The following is a 24,533-nucleotide window of genomic DNA, read 5'->3' as shown; positions in this document are numbered from 1 at the left end:
TAGCCCTTGGCTCTGACTCAGCCATCACAGAAGCTCCAACACCACATTCACCTGGCCAATTTCTCCCTCACTCCCTTGGAGGTCTTCTTAGTGCCATGGCTTTATGTGTGCTGGTGATGGTGCTTGTCCTCTCCTACCTCTTTCCTAAACTCAGAACCTGTAGTCCAGAAGCTCTCTGCTTTCCTCTGGAATGGTTTAGACATGCAGGTGGGCAAATCCTCCCTTCATGTTGCTCAGGACAAAAGCCTTGGGACCACCTTGTCTCCTTCATCTGCCAGGAAATCCCATGGGCTCTGCCTTTCAAGCGCACCCAGGAGTGGATTCAAACACTCTCTCCACTGGTTCACTGCTCTGTACTCAGTGGCTAGGCACAAGGCAGTGCCAGGTGTGAGGCCCAGCATGTCCCTTCTGCCCACCCTCTTTTCCATCAGGGACCCAGGGGTCTCTTTGTCATGTTAGGAAGATAGGAGCACCTCATTCCTTTTCAGGGCTTGTAGGTCTATGTCAGGCAGATGCTCCTGGCTGGGAGAGCCAGCCATGCTGGCACCCCAGATGACTGTTCCTTTTCCCAAGCAAAGAGGCAGCAAGCATACCTGTGCTCATACACCTGTAAGCAAGCATTTTCTCAGGACTGGTCCTTGGAAGTGGAATTTTGGAGTTTTTACAAAGGGCTTTAAAATCATTTGTTAGTGTTGAACTCAGTTTACTTATTTTGAAACTTTAAGCAAAACCATATTAAAAAGATCCATTTTGTGTCTGATATCAAGTTGAATCATTTTCTTTTTACATTCCCACATCTTTGAGCAGGATAAAGCATATATTTTCATGTGGCCAAACATCTCTGTCATAATATGGCAAAAACATGTTTTAGGATTAGCACTGAATTTTAAAAATACATGTGAAATACATGATTATTCATGACATTCTCCAGAACTGCCACTAATTTGAGGGAATTTGCGTCAGCACCTGGACCCACCCATGAATTGTGAAGCATTAACTTATTTTGTTAGCAGTGGTAGCTTTTTAAGGTATAGAAATGTGTCCTCATTTGGACGGATTCATTCTAAATTGAGAAACCAGCAGGAACTTGCACCAGCAGGCAAGTGTGGACAGTGTGTTGGTTGCATAACCAGTTTGCTTGTTGTTTGGCAATGGCTGACACCCCTCCCCTCTCTTTCTTTAGGTTAAGTTTAATTTTTTTTTCTAATAAGCTGATTTGGGAATAATTTTGTATTTAAAGAAAAACTCCAGAGATGGTAGAGAGTACCCCATGACCCTCATCTAGTTCACTTACTATCAGTGTGCCTATCACTGTGAGCAGAGCTGGCTTTGGTCCTCGCCTGTCAGCTCTACACTCTGCTTGCTCCCTGTATCTGTTGGGGTCCCTACCCTGTACTCATATGTGACTGCTGCCTCTCCTCTAATCTGTGAGTTTCAGGCTTCTCTTGTTTTGGGGGGATCTTGGTGGTTGGAGAAGGCAGACTGGGCAGAGTTCTGCAGTATGTCCCTAGTGTGAGACATGGTCACTTGGCCTAGGCAGAGTGGGTGGCTTTTCTCCATTGTAAACAGACTTTGCTCCCCTTCCCCTGCCTAGTCATACAGACTCTCCTTGTTACCCTTTCCTGTTTGTAACCTTAAGATGAAAGAAAACCTTTTGAAAAGTAACAGTATAGTTGCTCTTTAGTTATACTTTTGCCCCATTGAAAAGCAGTCCCATTCTGTAGCAAAAACCTAGAAGAATACAGTAAAAAGGAATCCCACTGCCTGGAGGTTCCTTTCCTAAGAAGGGGACAGACAAGAGATTGATGAAGAAGAGACTCATCCTGACTCCCTGTGAGCAGCTTTTCCTGACTCCCATTTTTGCAGCAGCTGCCAGGACCACCCACACACACACTGACCAGTGCTGGGACACCTGCTGACCTGTCTACCTGCACTGGGTGTGTTCCCAGGAGGTGCAGATGTTTTCGACAGCAACCCTAGAGCTATAGTATATGGTATGTGGTAGGCAGCCTCTCAGATTAGTAGGTGGGAATTTAGCCTGTGTGTGTTGACTCCAAGAGCTTGGTTGTTGTGAGTATTGTATTTTCTCATCTCCTCTCTTCCTCTCCTCTCCTCTCCTCTCCTCTCCTCTCCTCTCCTCTCCCGTCCCCTCCCCTCCCCTCCTTCCCTCTCTTCTTTCCCTGCTATACTGGGGATAGAACCCTGGAGCTATACCACTGAGCTACATTCCCAATTCTCAGTCCATTATATTTTTTATTTTGAGACAGGATCTCACAAAGTTGCCCAGGTTGGGGTACAGACATGCATCACTGTGCTTGGCCAATTATGTGTTTGTTTCTGCAAAATAATCTATTCATGGTGAGTAGACAAAGCTGGTGACAGAGCTTAGAGATGCAGGCTGTGTGTGAGGACCACAAGACACGGGCATATGTAGTCCAGATGCCTGGGAGACTGAGCCCTGAGCCCCTGTGGGATTTGTCAGCATTTCCCATGTGCTGGCAGGAACAGGCTCTTGGCGTCTCCTGCCACGGGACCCTTCTCAAGGCTCTGCCCAGACTCGTTGTAACCTGTGCAACACACCATGAGAGGGTCCCAGGAGAGGTTGCCGCACGTCTGGGGAGCTGCAGCTATCTCCTGGCAACGGCGGCCTCAACGGTGGCATCCCCTTCCAGCAGGAGCTTCTGTGAGGGAGAGGTCCCTCCTGGCCTCAGCCTGTGCTAGAGCTTAGAGGTGTGGAGGGTGTGTGCTGTCCTCAACAGGAGCTCCTCCTCCGGTTGGGTGGGGTTGCTCAGACACTCCTGATGAAGACAGCCTTGCCCTCCCATTGTTCTGGACCTCTGACTGGTTTATCTTCTCTGGAAACCCAGAGATGGGGAGTCAGGCAAGGAGTTTTTCTTTAAATACAAAATTATTCCCAAATCAGCTTATTAGAAAAAAAAAAATTAAACTTAACCTAATTTAACCTTTCATGACCAGAGTCATTGGGGAGAGGTGCTTCCCGGGCATGTCAGGAGTTCAGCCACCTGCAGAACTTGGAAGCCTGCCTGGCATATGTCAGTGGAAGCCCACAACGAACAAGCATGAGTGACTGGTTTGCACAGTGGAGACATTCGGTGTTGTGTCACCTGGGCCACTGAGTGCTCCTTGTAGCAGTTTTCAGTGAACATGCTTGGCTGTGCTTGCTTCTGTGACCCTCAGGCTTCTTTTGAGCATGATCCTGGCCAGCAGGACCACCATAGGCAACACTGATGCTGGCAGGTAGCTGGACCCACTAGGGCTTGAGCTCCTCCTCCAGCAGCCAGGCCTGCCTGCCTTCCCTCCTGCAGGAATTTTGGGGGCTGGCAGGCTTCCTCAGCACTTCTTGCCCATGATACTTTAGAAGGTGCCCCAGCTATGCATAGGAAAAGCAGTGTCATACCTCAGGTGGCCCACCTTGCTGCAGTTAGGGGGATGCACTTCCTAGGAGGCTTGTGCTTACTCCAGGGCTGCCCTGGCCAACCTTTGTTCCTGGGCCCTCTCACTGTAAGACCCCAGACAGGTGGACCAATTCCAGTGCTGGCTTTCTGTGAAGCCACTGGTGCCTGGCTCTGGACATACACACTTGGGTCCTCAGTGCCTAGTGGATCTTGACCTCTTCTTGCCTTAGGTATCTCAGCCAGGGCTACCTCTAGGAGTCTGTTCCTGCTGACTCTTGCTTTGGTCTCCTCTGTTTTTCTTGTAAACTCTGATATTCTTGGAGCCCTTTAGGTCTTGGAAAATCCCTGCTCTGGAGTGTATGTCTACCTGTCCTCCGGCCTTCCCTCTCCCACTTGTCCTCAAAGCTGGGCAAGTGGGTCAACAGGGTTAGGCGAGAGGACAAAACAGAGCAGTGAGGCCTTCTGAATCTGTGTGCCTCTTGTTATCCTCTAGGCCCCTTTTGAATTTGAACTGTTTCAAGTAGAAATACTTGAAGTTTATCAGACAAAGTGTTTTTCAAATAACTTTAGATCCAGGTTCTAATTTCATCTCATTTGTTTGACCCAGTGACATGCAGTGCACAGGCCTTGTTTTTAGTTGTGGTGCAAGGAAATGTGGATCATGCACACAGACATGGAGTGTGGGAGACTCCGAGAAACCATCTAGTAAGCCTTTATTGAGAATGAGAACTCGGTTTTAGTGGCTAAAACATGTTCTAAGCTTTCCTTACTGTGATATGTTTTTGAGAACTTTCTGAGCAGGGAAGCCTTGGAAAGGATCAGGCCAGAAACATTGATTCCCTGGCTCTCATTTGTAGATGGAGAAACTGAGGCTGAGCATAAGCTGGTACTTGGTCAGGAATGGGGTAGGGAGGCTGGACGCTGGTCCCAGCATGTAGGGGGAGTGCTGTGGGGTTGCTTGATGCCCTGCTCTGATTCATAGGCCTGTGACATGCATTCTGTCTTTTCTCCTTGCCCAAAGGTATATATCGGTGAGCTCCCACAGGACTTCCTCCGCATCACGCCCACGCAGCAGCAGCAGCAGATTCAACTGGACGCGCAGGCAGCCCAGCAGCTGCAGTATGGAGGGGCAGTGGGCACTGTGGGCCGCCTCAGCATCACTGTGGTGCAGGTGGGTGCCAGGGCTCTCTATTCTGTGGGCAGCTGGCATGGGTAGGGGAGGACAAGTGGTAGGCCATACTCAGGTGGGGGAATGTGGATTTTGGCCTTTATACTTTTTTTCCCATATAGACAAATGAATTTTTCTGGTTCCAGATTTTCCTGAAATACCTATCTAGTGTGGAAAAAAACACATATGAAAATTATTGATGATTTCCCAGGGTTCTGTCTAAATTAATTGAAATAATTTACTGAGTGTTGGTGGGTGTCTGCTCCATGCCGATACTACTCCTTCATGTGGAGAGCCTGGTCCTCAGGGCAGCAGGGGGAAACTGGCATTGCCCGTGGCCCCACCAGCATGTGCCACGTGGGTGGCTCCCTCACCTGGCCCTGCCCTGCTGCCCTGCAGTCAGTGGCACCTGCTCAGCCCTACAGCTCCATGCTGACAAACAGTATATGTCTCTGGATTGCTCAAAGGACTTTCGTATGAAAGCTAAAGTACACTGTTGGGCTGAAGCTCATTATGACTACCCAGAGTGTCCTACAGAACCAGGAGGAAAATGGAGAGGTAGGACTATAGGAAGGCCATCAGATAACATGTAGCCCAGCTGGGATGCTCGACTGCCCTGGGTGCTCAGCTAGTCTGCTGTTAGGGTGTTCACAGCCAGCCTCCTTTCCTCATAACTCATGTCAAACATTTGCTCAGGGATGTGTTTCTAAAATAGCATGCTGCTTCCCACTGCCTTGAGGAAGTTCCTGGCCCACCTGTAGCTGGTGCGTCCTGAGCACTGCTGCCTGGTAGGACAAGGTGGCTGCAGGTGCCCTGCCTCACAGTGCAAGCACCAGAGCTGGCTGAGCCTCAGAGGTGTCCACTGCCCCTGGCCCTCCTCCCTCTCTCCAGAGTCCTGGAGCCCTCTGCAGCAGCCTGTCTGCACCCCATGCACCAGCTTGCCTAGGGCTGTGTCATCAGGGGCGCTGCTGAGGAGCACTTCTGGTCCTCCTGGTATCCTTCTCTGCCCCCCTACCTTTTTTTTTTTTTAAATAGAATTTAACCTTTATTTTGTGTGTTTTTTTAATTTGGTGCCAGGGATTGAATCCAGTGTCTCACCTATGCTAGGCAACGCTGTTCCACCAGCTACAACCCCGGTCCTCCTCTTCCCTTTTGATAGACAGACCTCCTTCTCTCAGCTTTTGGGAGGCCGCTCAGGCTGCTCAGAGTCCCTGTTGGATTCTCATCTCCTGGGACCTCCAGAGGCCATGTCGGTAGCCTTCCTCCTCCCAGCCATTCACTCAGGGCAAGCAGCTCCAGTAGCCCATGTAGATCCTGACCACAGCTGGATTCCTTGGTACAGATCAGGGCCCTGACTTCTCTGGTGTCTAGTGGTCATTTTAGATACAACAAACCCCAGTGAAACTCATGTGTCCAACTTTGCCTTCTCCTCAGTCCTAGTAGGTGTCACTCTCCCATCTCCCCAGTCCTATCTTCTAGAAGTGGAGGCCAAAGGATTTTTCTCCATCTCTTTCTCCCTGTTTCCTGCCCCTCAGCGAGCCCCTGCACCCACCTTCTGTCCCAACCTAGCCTCGGGAGCCTTGACAGGGTGGGCTCACTTCCAGTACTGATGTTTCTCTCACACACTGGGAAGGAGACCAGCCACACTTGGTAGAATGCACGCTAGGTGTGAGGGAAAGAGGTCTCTTGCTGGCCCCAGGAGAACAGAGTGGGGTTGAACAAATGGTGAGGAAGGAGAGTCACAGTTCACTTGAGGGTGGTTTAGAGGTAAGTGGATACCCTGGGGAGGGCAAGCCTGTCCTGACGGAGGTGAGCTGGGCTCAGAGGTACCTTTAGTGGTGTCCTTGGCACAAGCTCTCTGGTGGTATCGGATCAAGGAAGAAAGTGTGTGGGCAGGTCGGGAGAGTCTGCAGGCAGCGTGCAAAGGCTTTCGTTGGTGTTTCAGAGGGGACAGAAAGAAACGAAGTGGCTGGAAAGGGCAGGCAGGTGACAGGTTTTTCTGTGGTTTACAGTGCTTTTCAAAAGTTGGCCTTATTGAGAATATCACCATTAGAGTGCATTCATTTTGGCTTTGTGCACTTGAGTTTTGATGAGTATAAGCAATCCTGAAAACTTCCCCAACACCTCACACTGTTCTCTCTATCCCTTTAGCATTCAGCACCCCCACCCACCCCGAACTGTGGTTGGAGCTAGCGCCCTTGGAGTGGCAGTGTCTGGCTGTGTTTGCTGCAGTGTGTAGTCTACCCTCCCCCACCCTTGTGTGGCTGCACCACCATTGTTTGTTCACCCACTTGGAGAACACAAGGTTGTTTCCAGTTCTTGGCAAAAGGGCTGAAGCTTCCCTGAACGTGTTTGCAGGTGGCATTCTGTGTGAACCAAAGTCTGCACTTTAGTTTACCAGAGTGGGGCATGTGGCAGGTTCCCTAGTAGCTATGCCATCTTGCTTTGCTGCCCACAGCACATAGAGCTCCAGGGCCCCACCTCTTGTCAGCATGGGGCTTGGTCAGACATTGTCTTGTTTTTTGTTCCATTGTAGCCATTCTAATAGGTTTGTAGTAGTCTCTGTGGTGGTTGGAGTTTTATTTTGCATCCCTCTGATGGCTTGTGATATTGACCGTTCTTTACTGGGCTGCCTGTATTTATTCACTATCAGTATCTCTTCAGATCTTTTGCTCATTTTTTCCTAGAGTTGTGTGTCTTGGTGAGAGTTTCCATGTTCTGGATACAAGTGCTTTATCACATGTGATATTTGCAAATATTTCCTTCCTGTCTTGTATGGTCCTTAAGTTTCTTTCTAAGAATGGGTATTCATAATTCTGATGAAGTCCTGTTTTTAAGATTTTTTTCTGCTCTTTTGATGGTTCTACCTAAGAGATTTTTTTTTGCCTAATGCAGTGCTCTGATTTTTTCCTGCTTTCTGGTAGAGGTTTTATAGCTTTGGAAACCTTGATGCGTTTTGAGTTCCTATTTGCTGTACAGTGATTTGTTTGTCAGCATCTCGTCCCATTCACAGTTTTGCTTGTGTTGTTCCCTATAGCACACTCACTCCAGCTGAGCAGACCATCTGGCCTGAAGTAAGGGACTTGTGGTCTGTGATTCAGAGACCCATAACACAGGAAAGACCATTTCTTGTCCCTGTGAGCCAGTACCATAGTAGAACAGGGTTCAGGTTGCTCCTAGCACTCCCATTCGTGAAGGGAAGAGTCAGGAGCCCCAGGCAGCCCTGGCCACAGTGTCCTGAAACCTGTGCAGCAGGTGTCACCAGGTTCTGGGGCTCTGGGTTGGCTCATTCCTTTCGGGGCATCTTTCTTTTCATTTTCTCCCTTCACCCCTTTTGAGAAGGATATTGGAAGTGTACCTTGTGGGTAGGCGTCTTAGGTTGAGCATGGCCTTGAGTACTTTGTCACAGTTGGACAAGCCCATCAGTAGTTCCTGCTCCTGGCACCCTGGGAACAAGTCACAGCTAAGCTCAGGTGAGCTCCGGTGGCTGAAGTTCACTCCAGCAAAACGCCTCAGTGGGACGTTGACAGCCCTCGCTTTTCCTGTGGCAGTGGGGTGGTAGGCACTCATCTTGCTGAACTTGGCTCATTTCAGGCAAAGTTGGCTAAGAATTACGGCATGACGCGCATGGACCCCTACTGCCGCTTGCGCCTGGGCTATGCAGTGTACGAGACACCCACGGCCCACAATGGTGCCAAGAATCCTCGCTGGAACAAGGTCATCCAGTGCACAGTGCCCCCGGGCGTGGACTCGCTCTACCTTGAAATTTTTGATGAGGTGAGCAACACACCATGGTCAACACAGGCCACCCACTGGCTTTAGGCTGCTTTGTACACGTGATAGTAGGTGGCTCTGCCACAGGCCTTGACTCTCCCCTGCTTTTCAGCTCCTTCGACAGCAACTATTTGGAAACTTCACCAGTGACACAAACACTGGCCACTTTATGGACAGCTCTTCATGAGGAGGTTGAGTTTTAAGCTGGTTAGATTCCCTTGCCTGTGGTAGTAACAATATTCTTACTGATACAAGGCACGGAGCCCACCAGCATTATCCCTCAAGTGTCCCCTGGCCAGGTCAGTAGCCAGGTGTGCAGCATTCTTGAGGTCCAGTCAGGAAGTTCAGGTGGCTATAGGAGGTTCCTTTGAGGTTTGGCTCAGGCCACATGTGCCTCAAAAGCTGGGGCTGCAGGGTGAGGGCCAGGAGGAGCTGGGGCACAGCCTCCCCTTACCCTCTTCCCTCTGCCTCTTTCTCCAGTCTTTTCTCCTCTTATTCCTTCCTGCCCACTGCTTTCTTTGGCCCACAGGGGAAACAGAATGGGTCTGAGTGGCAGCTCATCATTCTCCTCTGGTCTTGTGCTTGCAGGAGTGCAGAAATGGCAACTGGTGGAGCAGGGGTTGGGCCATTAGAGACTAGGGAGGAGCAGTAGGCATCTGGGCATAGCAGGAGAAAGACAGCGGCACTGGGGATTCTCCCTTTTCTGCAGAGAGCTTGGTCTATCCTGTCTTGATGACTAGGCAGGAGGTACAGAGAGCTGGGCCTTGGGCCTCTCAGATAATCATGGAGGGCTGACATCTAACTGGACAGGGTGCTCCATCAGGAAGGCTGGGAGGGATTCTGTCTTACTGGTGAGATCTGCATCTGATGCAGGCTGGTCCAAGGGGCACGCAGCAGCAAGAGCTCTGGTTTCTATGACATGGATCACATGGGCCTTGATGGGGTCTCCTCTTGTCCTCAGCGAGCCTTCTCCATGGACGACCGCATTGCCTGGACACACATCACAATCCCTGAGTCCCTGAAGCAGGGCCAGGTGGAGGACGAGTGGTACAGCCTGAGCGGGAGGCAGGGAGACGACAAGGAAGGCATGATCAACCTGGTCATGTCCTACACGGTGAGCATGCCCACTGGTCAGTCTACAGAGGGAGCAGCCTGCCCTAGGGGACCTCCACTGTCCCTGTAGGCCCTGGTGCCTTGGGGTCGCACCATGCAAGTGATGTGATGCAGCCAGCCCAGGCCTCAGGTTCTGGGGCCTGTGGGTCCTTCCCCAGGAGGCAGTGACTGACCATGAAGTGGTGAGGTGCTGGGGAGAGAGACCATAGGTAGCTTGGGTACCTCAAAGATGGAGCAGAAGCCTGGCTCCTGCCCACTCCCATCCTCAGGGCCACTGTGGCTCCTGTAATCCTTGGGCTAGGGTCTGGGTTCTTAGACTTCCCCATCTTTTTTGTGTCACCCAGGGCTTTTTCCTTTTTTGTTTTAAACTTTTACTGGGAAAGTTTTAAGCTATGAGAGTGGAGAGGACCATGGCCAGCCCACATGTGTGATGAGGTGGCACAGCAGTGACACCTTCTGGTCTCCTGCCTTTACTGCTAGGTGTTCACATCTTTAACAGGCCTTTTCATGAGCACAGAACCATTGTTTACTTAACCAATTCAGGTGCTTTGGTTTGTTTTTGTGGGTTTTTTTTTTTTTTTTTTTTTGTACCAGGGATTGAAACCAGGGGCATTTAACTAACACTGAGCCATATCCCCAACCCTTTTAATATTTTAGAGTCAGAGTCTTGCTAGACTTGTTTAGGGCATCACTAAGTTGCTGAGGCTGGCTTTGAACTTGCCACACTCCTTCCTAAGTCTCCCAAGTTGCTGAGATTATGGGCGTGCACCCCCATACCCGGCTCATACTTTGTTTTGAACTGAACTCCAGGACTGTTGAGAGAAACTGCTAGGGTAGGTATGAGCTCTCAAAAACAGACCCTAAAATCACACTTAGATGTGCCTTCTTAAGCCTGTGCTCCCCACTGCACCCTGTAACCTGGTGCTGCAGGTCTGTAGTACCTCCTGCCCAAGCCCCTCACCCTGTGCTCTCCCAGCCCAGGAGAGCTGGTGCGTTGGTGTGAGTAGGCACAATGGCTGAGGCCACAGCACCCACGCTGGGACTCCACTTTCTTGTTGTGTCTGGGTTCTGGTGAGACTGGAAGTGAAGAAGCTTTGACATGTGGTGTAGTCCTTCTTCCCTGACCCCCTGATTGTCTTCGGTGTGTTTCAGTCGCTGCCGGCTGCCATGATGATGCCACCCCAGCCTGTGGTCCTGATGCCAACTGTGTACCAGCAGGGCGTTGGCTACGTACCCATAGCAGGTTTGTGTGCTGCTTCTCCTTTAGTCAAAGGCCCTGGGGCAGAGAGTAGGAAAGAGGAGGGAGGGACCCTAGAGCATGCATATGGGGCTTGGGCTAGTGTAGAACTGTGAGGGTGGTGGCCTTGTAGACAGACCTTTTGAAGCAGAGTCCAGGGTTGCCTTGGAACTTACTATGTGTGTGTAGGAAGCAGTTTGTGTTTTCCCTAATTGTTTGTGCATAGAAGGAATGTTGAAAGTTTTGGAGATGTGGAAATGAGATCTCTCAGTGCCTGGTGTGGGAGACACTGTGGTAGGCAGCTTCTGCTGGTGAAGCACACCCTGCCTTTCAGCATCCTGTCTGCTGCCTGCTCGCCTATACGAGTTAGCCATCATGGTGGCAGTCACATCAGCTGGAAGGCACCTTTGTGTGCCTGTTTTTGAGTTTTCATGGTAACCTTTGGTTACCTTCCATCTGGGGCCTGATAGCACCTGGTGCCTAACTGGGCCTTGTTCTAGAATAGCCATGAAACTGGGCAAGGTGGACAGGGTGACAGCTGTTTTCCAGTGTCAGCCACTAGGCAGGAAAAGACCATGTCATCCTGAGAGGAAAGACAATAGGACAGACCGTAGTCATCCTGGTTCTTTGCCAGAGTCCAGAGAGTTTAGATCTGAGCAGAGAGTGGGGAGTTCCACTGCCCTGAAGGGGCAAAGGCCAGAGACTGCAGCAGTGGGAGTGGAGACTCTGTGGGGCAGGGGCCATGTGAGAGGGTCCTGGGTTTGTAAGACACCCAGTGGTGGGTGCCTAGGGTGCTGCTCCAGGCTGGTGCAGGACAGAGCAATGTGGGGCACTTGGGATCTTGCCCAGTCAGAGCAGAGGGGCTCGTCAGCCCCTACATGTGCTGAAGCCAGCCCTGACAAGAGCGGGTAGAGCTTAGGGACTTCAACCTTGATGAAGTTGCTTATGAGAACCTAGGGCAACAGTCTTTAGAGCCCAGGGCAGGACTCTTGCAGTGTCGGGAATGTCTGCCAAGACCAGAGCATGAGGCTGACAGAGTTGCCCAGGGTGATCCAGAAGCTTTAAAGCAGCCATGGTCATCAAGAGCTCAAGGAGAGAACCTTGGCAAATGGACAGAGAGGGTGTCTCAGCAGGGAATCTCGCCTTCTCAAGAGACCCAGATGGAAGTTTGGTACCTGTCAGACTCAGCATCAGGGCCCTGAGGTCTGGAGGGCTCTGTCCTTCAGAGCATCGACTTGGGCTGCCACCGTGTTCTATCCAGCGCATCATATCCTGTTTATGTGAAATTTCTGTTGCCCAGCTATCCTGAGTTGAAGGTCTGGGACAGGAGCAGGGACTTGTAGGGAACACAGGCTTTTCATGTCCCAGGGATGCTGCAACTAGGGCCACAGGTGGGAGGTGGGAGGGAACTAAAACACAGAAATCTGTTCTCTTTCAATTCCTGAGGCCAGAAGTCCAGAACAGGCTGTGACAAGACCACTCTGTTCAGAGGCCCCTGATGGGCGAGGGGTCTCTCCTGCCTCTCCCAGCTTCTGGGCCCATAGCTGTGTCACTCCAGTGCTGCCTCCCTTGCTTGGGCCTCCCCACCTCCCTGCCTTTTGGGGTGTCTTCTCCTGTCTTGAACAAGGGCTCAGCCTGCTCCAGCACGGCCTCATCTTAGTTCAGGTACATCTGCAAAGACCCTGTTTCCAAACATGGCCCCCTTATTCACAGCACTAGGAGTCAGGACCTGAACATCTTCTGTGGGGACACTATTGTGTCTGCTTTAGTTAACACCAGAACATATATGGTTAATAGGAAATCAACTTCTGGATAAAAGAAAAGCTATTGACCTGTTTATCTTTCTGCTTCCTATCCTTTATTCTTTTTGCAAATGTGTTTAAAGTTTGCTGCAAAATGTTTATTTTAGGAAAGGCTATGTTTCTTTATAAACAGAGACTTTGAACTTTACTTTTGACATATACTTTTAGATTTTGAAATACTCTCTTATAGAAAAGTTAAAAAATAGAAAAAAAGAACGTTTTGCCAGAATCTTTGGAGACTATAGCCTCCTGGTGCCCACCTTTGCCCCCACGCGAGTGTGCATCTCCTATAAGTAAGGATTCCCATTGCTCAGGACAGCATCCATGCTGGGGACTGCCACAGAGCAAGCAGATGGTGCCGTCTGTTGATGAGACCCCACCAGACATCTCAGGGCAACATCCAGGCCCTGGGCTGAGACTTTGGGGTGTGTCTAGGGCCTTGTGTCAGGCCCTGTGACACCACCATCTGCCCCAGGACTGTGCTGCCCCTCGCCCACCACCTCTGTGGGTATGCCCAGCTTCTGCCCTGGAAGGCTGCCCTCCCTCTTCATTGCTGCTTAGTCCTCCATGCTTGTGTGAGTGGGAGATGAGGTGACTACCTTTGCACATGGGTGGACTGAGCCTGGATACCCTCCTGGTGTCTGCTCGTGGTCACCGCTGCTGCCTGGTTGTCGTCTGAGCTGTCCCCTGACTTAGCTGTAGCCGTGTGGGCCTGGTTGGTTTTGCTCCCTGGGCTGGAGTCTGTTACTGTACTGTCATTCAATGACTCCAGGTTTGGCTGTAGTCTGGACACTCTGTCCTTTTGATGTGTTCCACCTTCTCTGAGTGCTTCCTGACTCTGGCACCACTGGAAGGACCCAGCTCGTATGTATTCCCTCCCTCTGTCCTGGAGTTAGCTGCTTCTCCTAGGTTCTGGAAGTTTTGGTCCATTCTTAGTTAACTTGGTAGTGTTGGCTGGTGCTGAAGTGCCCTGTCCTGATAGAAGTTGATGCCCAGTGTCCCCTGAGTCAGATCATTCCTGAATGTTTGTGATGGCAACACTGTCTCTCCTGAGCTGGCACTTGCTGGGTGAGGGAGGGTGCCATCCATTACAGTCACCCAGAGTCTCAGGCCGACCAGGTGGGAGCAGCAGCACTTACATTAGGGTTTTCTTTTCTTCAAAGTCAACTCTCAGAAGTGCATATTTTCCAGTGCATTCCTACTCCTCTCCTGCCTTGAAAATACAAAGCTTTATTCAGTTCATTTGATGTTTTTTTGTCACTGTTGTAGCTCTGAGTTTGTGCTGCAAAGTCTCTGTTGTGAAGAACTCATGTCTGTGACTCTGGGTGAGGTGCACACATGCACGTGCCATGCTGTACATATTAAGAGAGTCAGGGCATATGTTGATACAATACAAAAATGTAGCCCATGGCTTTTTAAGGAGGAGTTGTTGAATATATCACAATGGGACCATCATGGTGAAGATTTAAGGGACAGGGAAAAGAAAAACCCAGGAACTCTGCCAGTTGGCACATTGCCATTGTGGATGATGATTTTGTTTGCCTAGTCCAAATCTTTCAGTTCAGATTATGGTAGAAGACAGATCAGAAAAAAAGAGGAGGCCTCTCGAGATAGTCAGAAAGGGGAAGAAAGTTTAGAGCAGGAAAAGTTACAACAGGAGGCTGCTACTAACACCTTTCTATCACCAGAGGGCGTAAGTGTCCAACCAACAGCTCTGCCTATGGGGCCCTCAACCCCCGTAGTTGGTAGATGGGATCCTGAGACAGGACCTCAAAGATTAGCATGCCCTGTATTTGAACAGGCAGGAGGGCAGCAAATTCACCATGTTTTAGATTTCAAAACAGTGAAGCAGCTAAAAGAGGCTGTAACAACCTATGGTCCTCAAGCACCCTTCACCATAAGCCTGGTCGAATCCATTACCAACTTGAACATGACGCCAGCAGATTGGACTAGTATGTGTAAAGCTGTGCTAAACGGAGGACAATACCTGTTATGGACAGTTGCCAATGAGGAATTTTGCATGGAGACAGGCGAAATGCAGCAGCTGGTTATCCTCAGAGAAATCTAGATATGTTGTTAGGAAAGGGACCTTATGAGGGTCAGCTGCAACAAATTGCATATGATCCTGCTATATACTCACAAATTGCTGCAGATGCAGTTAGGGCATGGAAGACTTTACAAGGACATGGAGATTTACAAGGTCAATTATCTAAGGTAATACAAGGAGCTAATGAACCTTACGCTGAATTTGTAGATAGGCTTATTCAAACAGCTACCAGAGTTTTTGGGGATACAGAGCAAGCAATGCCATTAATTAAACAGCTAGCCTTTGAGCAAGCAAACAGATGGTTCAAGGAGGCCATTAGACTATGGAAACATGGAGATTTAAACACATATATTAAATTATGTAGAGACATTAATGAACAAGGGCAAGTCCTGGCAGCTGCAGTACAACAGGCTTTAGATGCCAGGCCAAAAACATGCTACAATTGTGAACAAATAGGACATTTTAAAAGGAGTTGCCCCATAGGAGGAGGGTTTAACAAAGCTAGGTATCAAAGGAGTAGAATACCGGGTATTTGCCCACGATGTCGTAAAGGGAGACATTGGGCTAATGAATGCCGTTCTCAAACCACCATAGAGGGTACTCCGTTATCAAAAAACGGACAAGGACCAGGTGTTTACCCACGATATTGTGGAGAAAAGCATCAGGCTTCATTGCCAAAAAACGGACAGGGGGGCCCAATGCTCCGGGGCCCACAACCACAAATATACGGGGCAATGGAGGAACCCAGCAACACCATCAGGGTAGTGCCCAGGACACATTATCCATTAGATCCCTCATCAGACAAACCAGAGGGAGCGCAGGGTTGGACATCTGTGCCTCTGCCAGAGCAGTATTAACTCCAGAGATGGGAGTTCAAATCATTCCCACAGGAGTAAAAGGACCTCTTCCCCAAGGAACAGTAAGTAGGCTTATTATTGGGACACAGTTCTTCTACTCTAGAAGGACTTAATGATAAGTCCTGGGGTAATTGATCCCGATTATGAAGGTGAAATAAAAATTATAGCTAGTTCTCCAAGAGGTATATCAGTAATTTCACCAGGAGATAGAATAGCACAGTTATTAATAATACCCAGCCTGCATGATAAATTTTCCAGCCGTACTGTACAAAGAGGTTCCAGGGGATTAGCCTCCACAGGTGTAGATTGGGCTATGCTGTCTTTAAAAATTTAGATTTTTGCCCCATGCTAAAACTAAATATTCAAGGACATGAATTTAATGTGCTACTTGATACAGGTGCAGACCTTAGCATCATATCTCGTCAAGAATGGCCAAAACATTGGCCATTACAACAAGCCACTCAAACGCTTCGAGGCCTAGGAGTGGCGACTAATCCCCATAGAAGTGCAATGGTATTAGATTGGAAGGATCCTGAAGGATGTGAAGGAACTATGCAGCCATATGTATTGGATCATCTTCCTATAAATTTATGGGGACGAGATGTCCTAGATCAATTAGGTTTGACATTAACAAATAACATCAGTCCAAATGCGCCCACTATTAGGGCTAGACAAGGTTTTAGGAAAGAAAAAAAGATTAGGAAAACAAGAACAAGGTGTAGCAGCACCAATTCAAATAGATCAAGGAATAAATAGACATGGATTGGGTTTTCAGAAGGGGTTGCTGAGACAATAAAAATTACTTGGAAATCAGAAAGCCCAGTATGGGTTCCTCAGTGGCCCCTGACTAAAGAAAAGATACAAGTAGCCCATGACCTGGTCAAACAACAATTAGCGGAGGGACATATATAACCTTCCGTATCTCCCCATAATACTCCCATTTTTGAAATCAAAAAGAAATCTGGTAAATGGAGATTATTGCAAGATTTAAGAGCCATTAATAATGAGATGGTTATTATGGGACCTGCTCAATTGGGGATTCCCCAATTGTCTGCTTTGCCAAAAACCTGGTATGTTTTAGCTATAGATATTAAAGATTGTTTTTTTTCAATTCCAATTCATCCTGAGGATAGTCCATGTTTTGCATTTACTATCCCTGCACTGAATCATGAAGGTCCTGATCAGAGATATGAATGGAAAGTACTCCCTCAAGGGATGGCTAACAGCCCAACTATGTGTCAAATTTATGTTAACAAAGCAATCCAGCCACTTAGAAATCAAAATCCTGAACTACAAATATTTCACTATATGGATGATGTATTATTAGCACATAAAGATAAAAACATATTGCTGGAATGTTATGCCACACAAACTTATTAAAAAATTATAATCTAGAGATAGCAATAGATAAAGTACAATTAAATTTTCCAATTAATTATTTAGGAGTTCTATTATCCTCAACCATGGTCCATCCACCAAAAATTCAAATACGAGTAGATCAACTCAAATCACTTAACGACTTTCAAAAGTTATTGGGAGACATAAATTGGATAAGGCCTTATCTAGGCATACCAACAGGAGAGTTGGGACCTTTATTTGATATTCTAAAAGGTCCATCAGATCCAAATTCACCCCGCATGTTAACTCCTAAAGCAAGAAAGGCATTAAAAATTATTGAAACATATATGGAAAATATGCATTTGGATAGAATTGATATAAGTTTGCCTTTATTATTTATTGTACTACCAACAAAAAGTATTCCTACAGGAGTATTTTGGCAAAAATGCTATGCGTCATTCCAACTTGGCTATGGCTCTCAGCATGTGTGCACACTCTCAGGCCAGTGATGAGACACAGCCCTGCAGGAAGCAGAGCAGGAATGGGGAGGCCGACTTCTCAGCCAGCCCTGGCTACCTGTCATCCCTCACCTGCCGTGTGCACAGGGGGTGGTGCACAGCTGCCTTTGTGTGCTGATGGACCCAGCCCTGAAAACCTCTCTCAGTGTCTGTGCTTGAGGCTCTGAAGTCAGAATTACCACTGCTGCCTTTCCAGACCATGGGAGGAAAGCCACGGACCCTTCCACCTGTTCTTTGGAAGGAACCAACCACTTCACTGGTTAAAAGACCGGGGTGTCCCATGACTCGCAGACTGTGAGCCCATCAGAACTGGGTTGTCCCCTTTAGGTTCTTTTTCCTCTGCATTTCCTGGAAGTGCAGACCCCACAGCACTGAAGAGAGGTGAGGGTGGAAAAGGGAAATGTGATCAGAGCTTTCTGGCCGTCAGTTATAGCCTGAAGATAGAGTTTATGTGTGTGTGCTTTTTAAATAAAGGAGCATTTTGATTCCCAGATTAGTTTCCTTCAGATTCAGATAGTTAACCAATACGATTAATCACATGGTTCTAGTGGGGCTTTTAACATGGTTTTGAGAACCTTCTTGAGGTGGAGTGCTGGAAGATGTGTGCTGTGGAGCTCCTACCTTGGGGATACACAGTGGACCGAGAGAGCCAGTTTGGTGGACACCAGCCTGCTGCGAGTTCCCCAAGTGTTTCCCACTTGTGAGGAGCAGTAGGTCCTACGTGTGGGGGATTGGGTGCACTCTCTTCCTCCTCTTGCTGCTGGTCCCGGGGGAGTCTGTGATCTGAGCCCATGTGTGCAAGTTGGGGAGAAAAGGTGACCATGCCCCTAACCTTGGGAGCCCCTGGCAACTGCTTGTCCTAGGCTTCAGACTGCATGCCCCATTAATTGATACAGAGGGGCTCCATGAGGTTGTGAGCCACTGAGGGGCAGGCAGCAGCCACCCATGTGCTATTTTTGGGGAAAATGACCTTTTATAACTTTCCTACTCCTCTGTGTTGCTATTCTGCTTCCTTTTTCCCTGTGGTGTGGAGAAAGTTGAGTGGAAAGTTTATTTTCAGGTGTCTCGCCAGCTGGGCCTCTGACAGACACCCCTGGGTGTGAACACAGGGTTTGGGTCCCTGCACTGGCTAGCGCTAGCAGGCCTCCCAGTGTGGCAGTTTCTGTTTCCTCCCGTGCCTCGTTTCACCATAGGCCTGGAGTCTCTGATCTAGGCAGGTGAGCAGAGCTGCTCCCGCTGTTCCCTGCAGCTCAGTCTCTTATCCTCGTGGCTGGCATCCTTGGGCTTCCGTGGGGCTGCTAGTTACCAGTGTTGATGCCCCCAATACAGCACAAAAGCAGAGCTGCCTGCATCCACTTTTTCCCCTCTCTTCTGTTCCTGGGGCAGGTGAGGGAGGAATCTAGAAGAAACAGTACCTGGCAGCTTCAATGTGAGTAGCCAGCTCTGAGGCCATGCCCTGTTTTGGTGAGTCCAGCAGGTGCTGCACAGATGCTCATCACCGTTTTCTGCACACATGTTCACAGTATCAGAGGACTTGAAGCCAAGCCACTTAAATGATCTGTTCCATTTAGAGTGAGCATTTTTCTTTTTCTTTTCTTTCCTTTTTTTTTTGAGTACTGGGGATTGAACTCAGGGGTGCTTGGCCATTGAGCCCCATCCTCAACCCTATTTTGTATTTTATTTAGAGACGGGGTCTCACTGAGTTTCTTAGCACCTTGCCATTGCTGGAGGATTTGGTTTTTATTAACTTGTAAGTTGTTGCTTAGAATTCTTTTCCTTTTGGCTGCTGCTCTGTGTTTCTGACTCCACCAACTAGAAAGCTCAAGACATAACATCATTACATAGATTACATAGTATTTTGTTCTGGGCATGCTCCATTGTGTTGGACGGCTAACAAGCCTTGAGCTCACAAAGCAGTCCTGGAGCTGGGTGGCCCTACCCCAGGTGCTCTGCAGGCTTCATTCTGCACCATGTCTCCTGTGCAGGGCGACCTCGGAGGCCGTGGCATGGGTGTTGCGTGCCCTGTGTGTTTGGGCGTCTCATGAGGTCATGGTGGGCTACAAGTGACGTGAGTTGGTGTGCCTTTGCCTCTGCCTGTGTTTTCTGCATGCTCGTGCATTAAGCACCAGCTCTTTTTGATCAGAACACTGCTGCGTTTGCTCTTCTCAACTTTCTGTTTGTGAGTAGAGAATCGGACTTTGCTGAAATGTGCCTACCACAGGTCCCCACAGTGTGTCTGTTGTAGCTAAGTGAGGCAGGTTCTGCCCTGTCCGACAGTGCTGATTTGTATCAATGCGCCAGGGGAAATGGCTGGCTCGAGGCCCTTCCTCCTCTCCTGTGGCACCCTACCTGCACTGCCTGAGCCACAGTGGACCTTGTTTGTGTACCACCAAGGCCCCAAGGCTTCTGTCCATTCTTTCCCCACAGCATCCCCAGCTAGACCCCAAAAATCTGCCCTCACGATTTACCAAGTGTTTGTTAGACACATCCACAGTCCATTAGGGTGACAGGTTAAATGTAGGTCAAGTGTGTAGGGTCCACCCTGGAGGAGGGAGGAGCATGTCATCTCAGGCTCATTCTGTTCATTGTAGCTTGATCCCTGAGGTGCCACAGGCTTTTGAGTTGCTGTGCCACCTCACATGTCCTGATTCACGAGAGCAGGTAACAATAAACTGGGCTTCTCGGAGCCTGTCTCGCTGTGATACAGTCAGCCTGGAGGGTTGCAGGGAGATGTATAGCTGGCTGCATTTACATGGGCTTCCTCGTGCTTCTGTAGTCGCCCAAGTGAGGCCACGCGGGCCCCTCCAGGGCCTGAGCCAGGCAACATCCAGTCTGTGCTCTGTGAGCCTTGTGTCATCCTCACCTGGCCACGTGTGGTTTTTGCTTGCTTTCTTAAACAGCAAGATCTTCATTTTCATTTCTGTTTTTATTGTTGTATACGGTACTGGGGAGTGAACTGAGGGGTGCTCTCAACCACTGAGCTGCGTCCCTAGTCCCCTTTCTTTTTTTGGTCCAGGGATTGAACTCAGGGGCACTCGACCACTGAGCCACATCCCAGCCCTATTTTGTATTTTATTTAGAGACGGGGGTCCCAGCCCTATTTTGTATTTTATTTAGAGACGGGGTCTCACTGAGTTCCTTAGTCCCTTGTCGTTGCTGAGGCTGGCTTTGAACTCAAGATCCTTCTGTCTCAGCCTCCCTAGCCTCTGGGATTATAGGCATGCGCCACCGCCCCTGGCTCCCTAGCCCTTTTTACATTTTTATTTTGAGACAGGGCCTTTCTGAGTTGCTGAGGCTAGCCTCGAACTTGCCATCTTCCCACCTCAACTTCCAGAGTGGCTGGGATGACAGGTGTGCACTACCACACCCTGCTGTGGTTTCCTCCCTTCTTGTTATGGAAGCTGAACAGCTCCAGGTGTCTCAGATCAGCTAGGCAGGTGTGTGGTGTGAAGGAGAGCATGTGTCGAGGGCTGTGGGAGTGGTGTTCTTCTTCGACCCTTCTCTGCTGGTAGGCTGGCTGGTTGGGCAAGAGCGCTGGGGGCGGAGACATGCACTCACACAGCCCAGTTCCACCCATTAGCACCTCTTAGTGCCTTGTTGCCTTTTCTGCCTCAGAATGTAGCCTTTAGGGTCTTCTGAATTTAGCTGGGAAAGGAAAGCTGTGTCCTAAAATTAAGTTTGTTCCCTGGAATCTGGTTGGGAGGCTTGTTCACACTTTTAAAGCTTAAAGAATCGATGACGTTGTGACCCCTTGTAACTTTAGAGAGAAATTCAAAGGGAACTGTCGTCGTTAGTCACCCAGCGCTTCCAGTGCTTCCTGCAGCCTGGGCTGTCCTGTCTTAGACAGCAGGGTTGAGCTCAGTGGTCCCTGAGCCTCTGTGGCAGACTCCTCCTCCCAGCGTAGGCCTGAGGCTAGGTGACGAGCTGCTGTAGTTACTGTGGCAGAGCCTCCCTGAAGGCACTGGTGAGCATTTGCTTGGTGGGTTTTGGTGAGTGTGGTGTAGGTCCTGGGGTCAATGTGTGGCCTTGCTGGCTGCTGAGGGCTTGCCATGCTGTTCTCCCTCATTAATAATGTCCTTGCCCTACTGCAGAGGGCGTCCTAGAGATACCTGATGAGGGCATGTGCTCATTTTCAAGCTGAGACCTGTGTCGGGGCCTCTGTCAGGCAGGATTCTCGTTTGGAGTGGGAGTCCCTGAGGTATTGGGGGTTCAGAATGTGTGGTCACTTGTAATTGTGCGGTAACTTCATGTGAGATTTGGGACATCTGACTTGGGTTTTGTGCATAAAGAAAACAAATTATCTAGCCCAGCTTGCCTATGGTAGGTGTGAGAGGCCACTGGGTCTGTGGGTATGCCTGCAGATCAGTGTTCAAGGAGATCTGAGGTTACCTGTCCCCTCAGGAGGCAAACAAGTGTGTTGTTTTTTCTTAAGCAGAAATCGACACCACACTTCTGTGACACTGATGTTCTCCCACACTCCATTTTCTGCTTTCAGGAATGCCTGCTGTCTGCAGCCCTGGCATGGTGCCCGTGGCCATGCCTGCACCAGCTGTGACCGCTCAGCCCCGTTGCAGCGAGGAGGACCTGAAGGCCATCCAGGACATGTTCCCCAACATGGACAGGGAGGTGATCCGCTCTGTGCTGGAAGCCCAGAGAGGGAACAAGGACGCAGCCATCAACTCCCTGCTGCAGATGGGTGAAGAGTCCTAGACCCGCCTGTTTTTCATGGCCTCTTGCCACCAGCCCTTTGGACTTGGTGACCCAGGGTTTCCCAGTGTCACCATCCCAACAAGATTCCTATGAAGACCACCCACATACCCCTTCCTTGGTCGTCTTTGCTGACCCTCCCCACCGTTCTTGAGATGCATGTGGGTTTTCAGTTCCCGGCAGTCCTGTTGACTGTAGGTGGGGGTGGAGCAGCTCCCTCCTCATCTCGGGTTGGGCGGTGATGGGCAGCCGTGTCACTACACAGACCCATGCTCCTATTGCTTGAGGACCTGTGTCTCCCCTTCTCACACTGTTCTGGAAAGCATTCTTACAGAAAGCAGCTGCCTCTGCCAGGGTGTTAGAAATTGCTGAGTGTCTACTGTGCCCTTCGCCTACTGGAGGCTGATCTCTGACTCTGTGGTTGCTATGCCAGGGCTTCTCTTCCTCCTGGTAGGCCCTCACCACGGGGCCTGATGTTGGGGAGGGACGTGAGTGCAGCACTGCTTTTGCTCCTATGTGTTCCGGTCCCTGGCTGCTGCTGACGTGACATAGGCGAATGCTGTGCACCAGGACTGTAGTCCAGTGGGTGGCAGAAGTGGAAACCCAGCTGGGGTCAGTGTTTGGAGATCTCTTAGGTTGCAGCTGCACCTGTCTGCCATGCAGCCCCCTGGAGTGTGGCGGGACCCATGTTCTGCTGAGCATTGCTGTGGGGGCAGACGGTGACATGTGGTAGGCCCGACTCAGGTCACCAGTGATGCACTTTAAACTGTGTGCCGAGAAGCCAGGCTGCGGTGTTGCCTTTTGCGTTGAATTGCAGTTGCTTTTGCTTCTCTCAAGTGTTTGCACCTAGCCTTTGGCTGTGAGATACAGGTGTGAAGGTGAATCCTATCAGTTCACACCTACCTGAAACATTTAGATGGAGGAAGTACTTAAGTTTCAACCTCTGTCCCTCTAAAAACTAGATTTAGAGGTTCACTAGAGGACAGTGCATTCTGCCACCTGCGGGTGCTTTTTTCAGGTGCATTGTTCATAGCGTTTACTTCCGTAACCCTGAGGCAGCGTGGTGGTACCGGGGCAGGAGGAGGTACCCCTTTGATAAGGCTTTGAATTGCAGGGTAGAGAAGATCCATGTGCTTTTGATAGACTCTACCACTTGCTTCAACACGCCAGCCGCTGGAATTCTCCACCCCAGGCTGCGGTGGGCCTGTGAGGGGGGCGTGGTGGGCAGCCAGGACTTCCCAGGCAGCTGGCTCAGTGTTCTCAGCAGGTTGGGCATGGGGCTCGCTGGCTTGCAGCACCCACCTCCAGGGCCTAGGTATGATTGCAGCTCCTGGGTCCTGTCATACTTTTGCTGTCTGTCTAATGCATGTGTTGCTGCTGGGCATGTCCTAGGGAGAGCGTCACAGAACCAGCCCCAGAGCTGCCACCACAGCGCCTATGGAGGCAGCACTCGTGGGTTGGCACTCATGTGAGGAGAGTGGCAGTTTTAAGATGACTTTGAACTTCCTGTGGTTTCTTCCTTTTCTTTTTCATGAACACTTTATTTTTTTAATAGACCAAAAAAAGACCACATTTTCTTAGGCCATTAGTTAAGTAGGACTTCTTCCGTTCACTGTGTGTCATCTTCTGTTGGGAGTCCAGGGCAGTGGGAGGTGTCGTGCTCTCAGTTCTTGTTCACTCCACCACCTCGCAACCTGTGTCCAGTATTGGTAAAAGGTTGCCATGCTTGGAAGGAGTGTTTTGACCCAGCTCAAAGGCAGAGGTCAGGGCAGACGCACATGGGCTCCTTCCTGGCTGGGGGCAAGCTCTTGCTGGGTCTGGCTGCTCCTGTCCCTGTGTTTGAGGATGCAGGCTATGGCAAGCCACACCCAGTGTTCAGTGAGGCTGGTCTGCCCTGTTAGCCCCACTGTGTGCTAGAGCTTGTGCCCTCTGGCTTCCACCTCACCCTCTGTGTGATGAGAAGGACTTTGTGTAGTTTGATTACGCCGCATCCTCTCGAGGCCGTCTCTTCCCTTAATGGACTCTCTGCCGTTGGCTGAAACCCGCTGTGCGGGTGTTAGTGGGGTTGTCTCAGAACTGTGTGTCCCTGGATATTTGCTGTGTGTGGGGGAATCCAGATCCAGATTTTTCTTTGATTGTAAAATATATTTTTACTTTTCAGTCTTCTTATTTAATAAACGGTCTATACAAAAATAGAGAAATAAAGTCCCCTAAGGGAAAGTTTACCATCTTCATTCTTGAGTGTTTTTTAATGAGGCTCCTGGTGTGCAGTGGTGATGACCCGGTCAGAATCGGCAGATGCACTCAGTAATAGCAACTTGCTTCAGGGTTGTCAGGATGAAAACTGAAAGTGAGGGAGGCAGAACCGTAAAGGCCTGGCCTTTTTGTTGTTCCCACTAGAGGTAGGAGAATTGGAGCTCTGGCTCTAAGGTGGCCATAGGCGTGGATTGCAGTTGTTACTGGCTCCCTGTTGTCAAGCACCTTTCTTACTTTTTGTAATTTCTTTCTTCCAGACTACTTTGACCTGGTAGTGTGCCAGAACTGGGTACCACCACT

At 49.6% G+C, this 24,533-nt stretch overlaps 1 protein-coding gene across 1 annotated transcript in view; it reads left to right on the top strand.

The window, feature by feature from the left end:
• Nucleotides 1–24,211, top strand: part of Tollip (toll interacting protein) — a 29,176-nt gene extending 4,965 nt beyond the window's left edge. The window contains exons 2-6 of the mRNA XM_046444800.2: nucleotides 4,438–4,587; nucleotides 8,179–8,361; nucleotides 9,320–9,472; nucleotides 10,624–10,714; nucleotides 21,766–24,211. Of these exons, the coding sequence (XP_046300756.1) occupies nucleotides 4,438–4,587; nucleotides 8,179–8,361; nucleotides 9,320–9,472; nucleotides 10,624–10,714; nucleotides 21,766–21,980 (792 nt within the window). The 3' untranslated portion in view covers nucleotides 21,981–24,211. The remainder of the gene's footprint in view (nucleotides 1–4,437; nucleotides 4,588–8,178; nucleotides 8,362–9,319; nucleotides 9,473–10,623; nucleotides 10,715–21,765) is intronic.
• Nucleotides 24,212–24,533: the final 322 nt, after the last annotated feature.

The sequence above is a fragment of the Marmota monax genome, unplaced genomic scaffold (genome assembly GCF_021218885.2).
Source record: "Marmota monax isolate L192 unplaced genomic scaffold, Marmota_monax_Labrador192_F-V1.1 WCK01_AAM20220418_F8-fsc00038, whole genome shotgun sequence".
Lineage (NCBI taxonomy): Eukaryota > Metazoa > Chordata > Mammalia > Rodentia > Sciuridae > Marmota > Marmota monax.
This window is presented reverse-complemented; position numbering and strand designations above follow the sequence as displayed.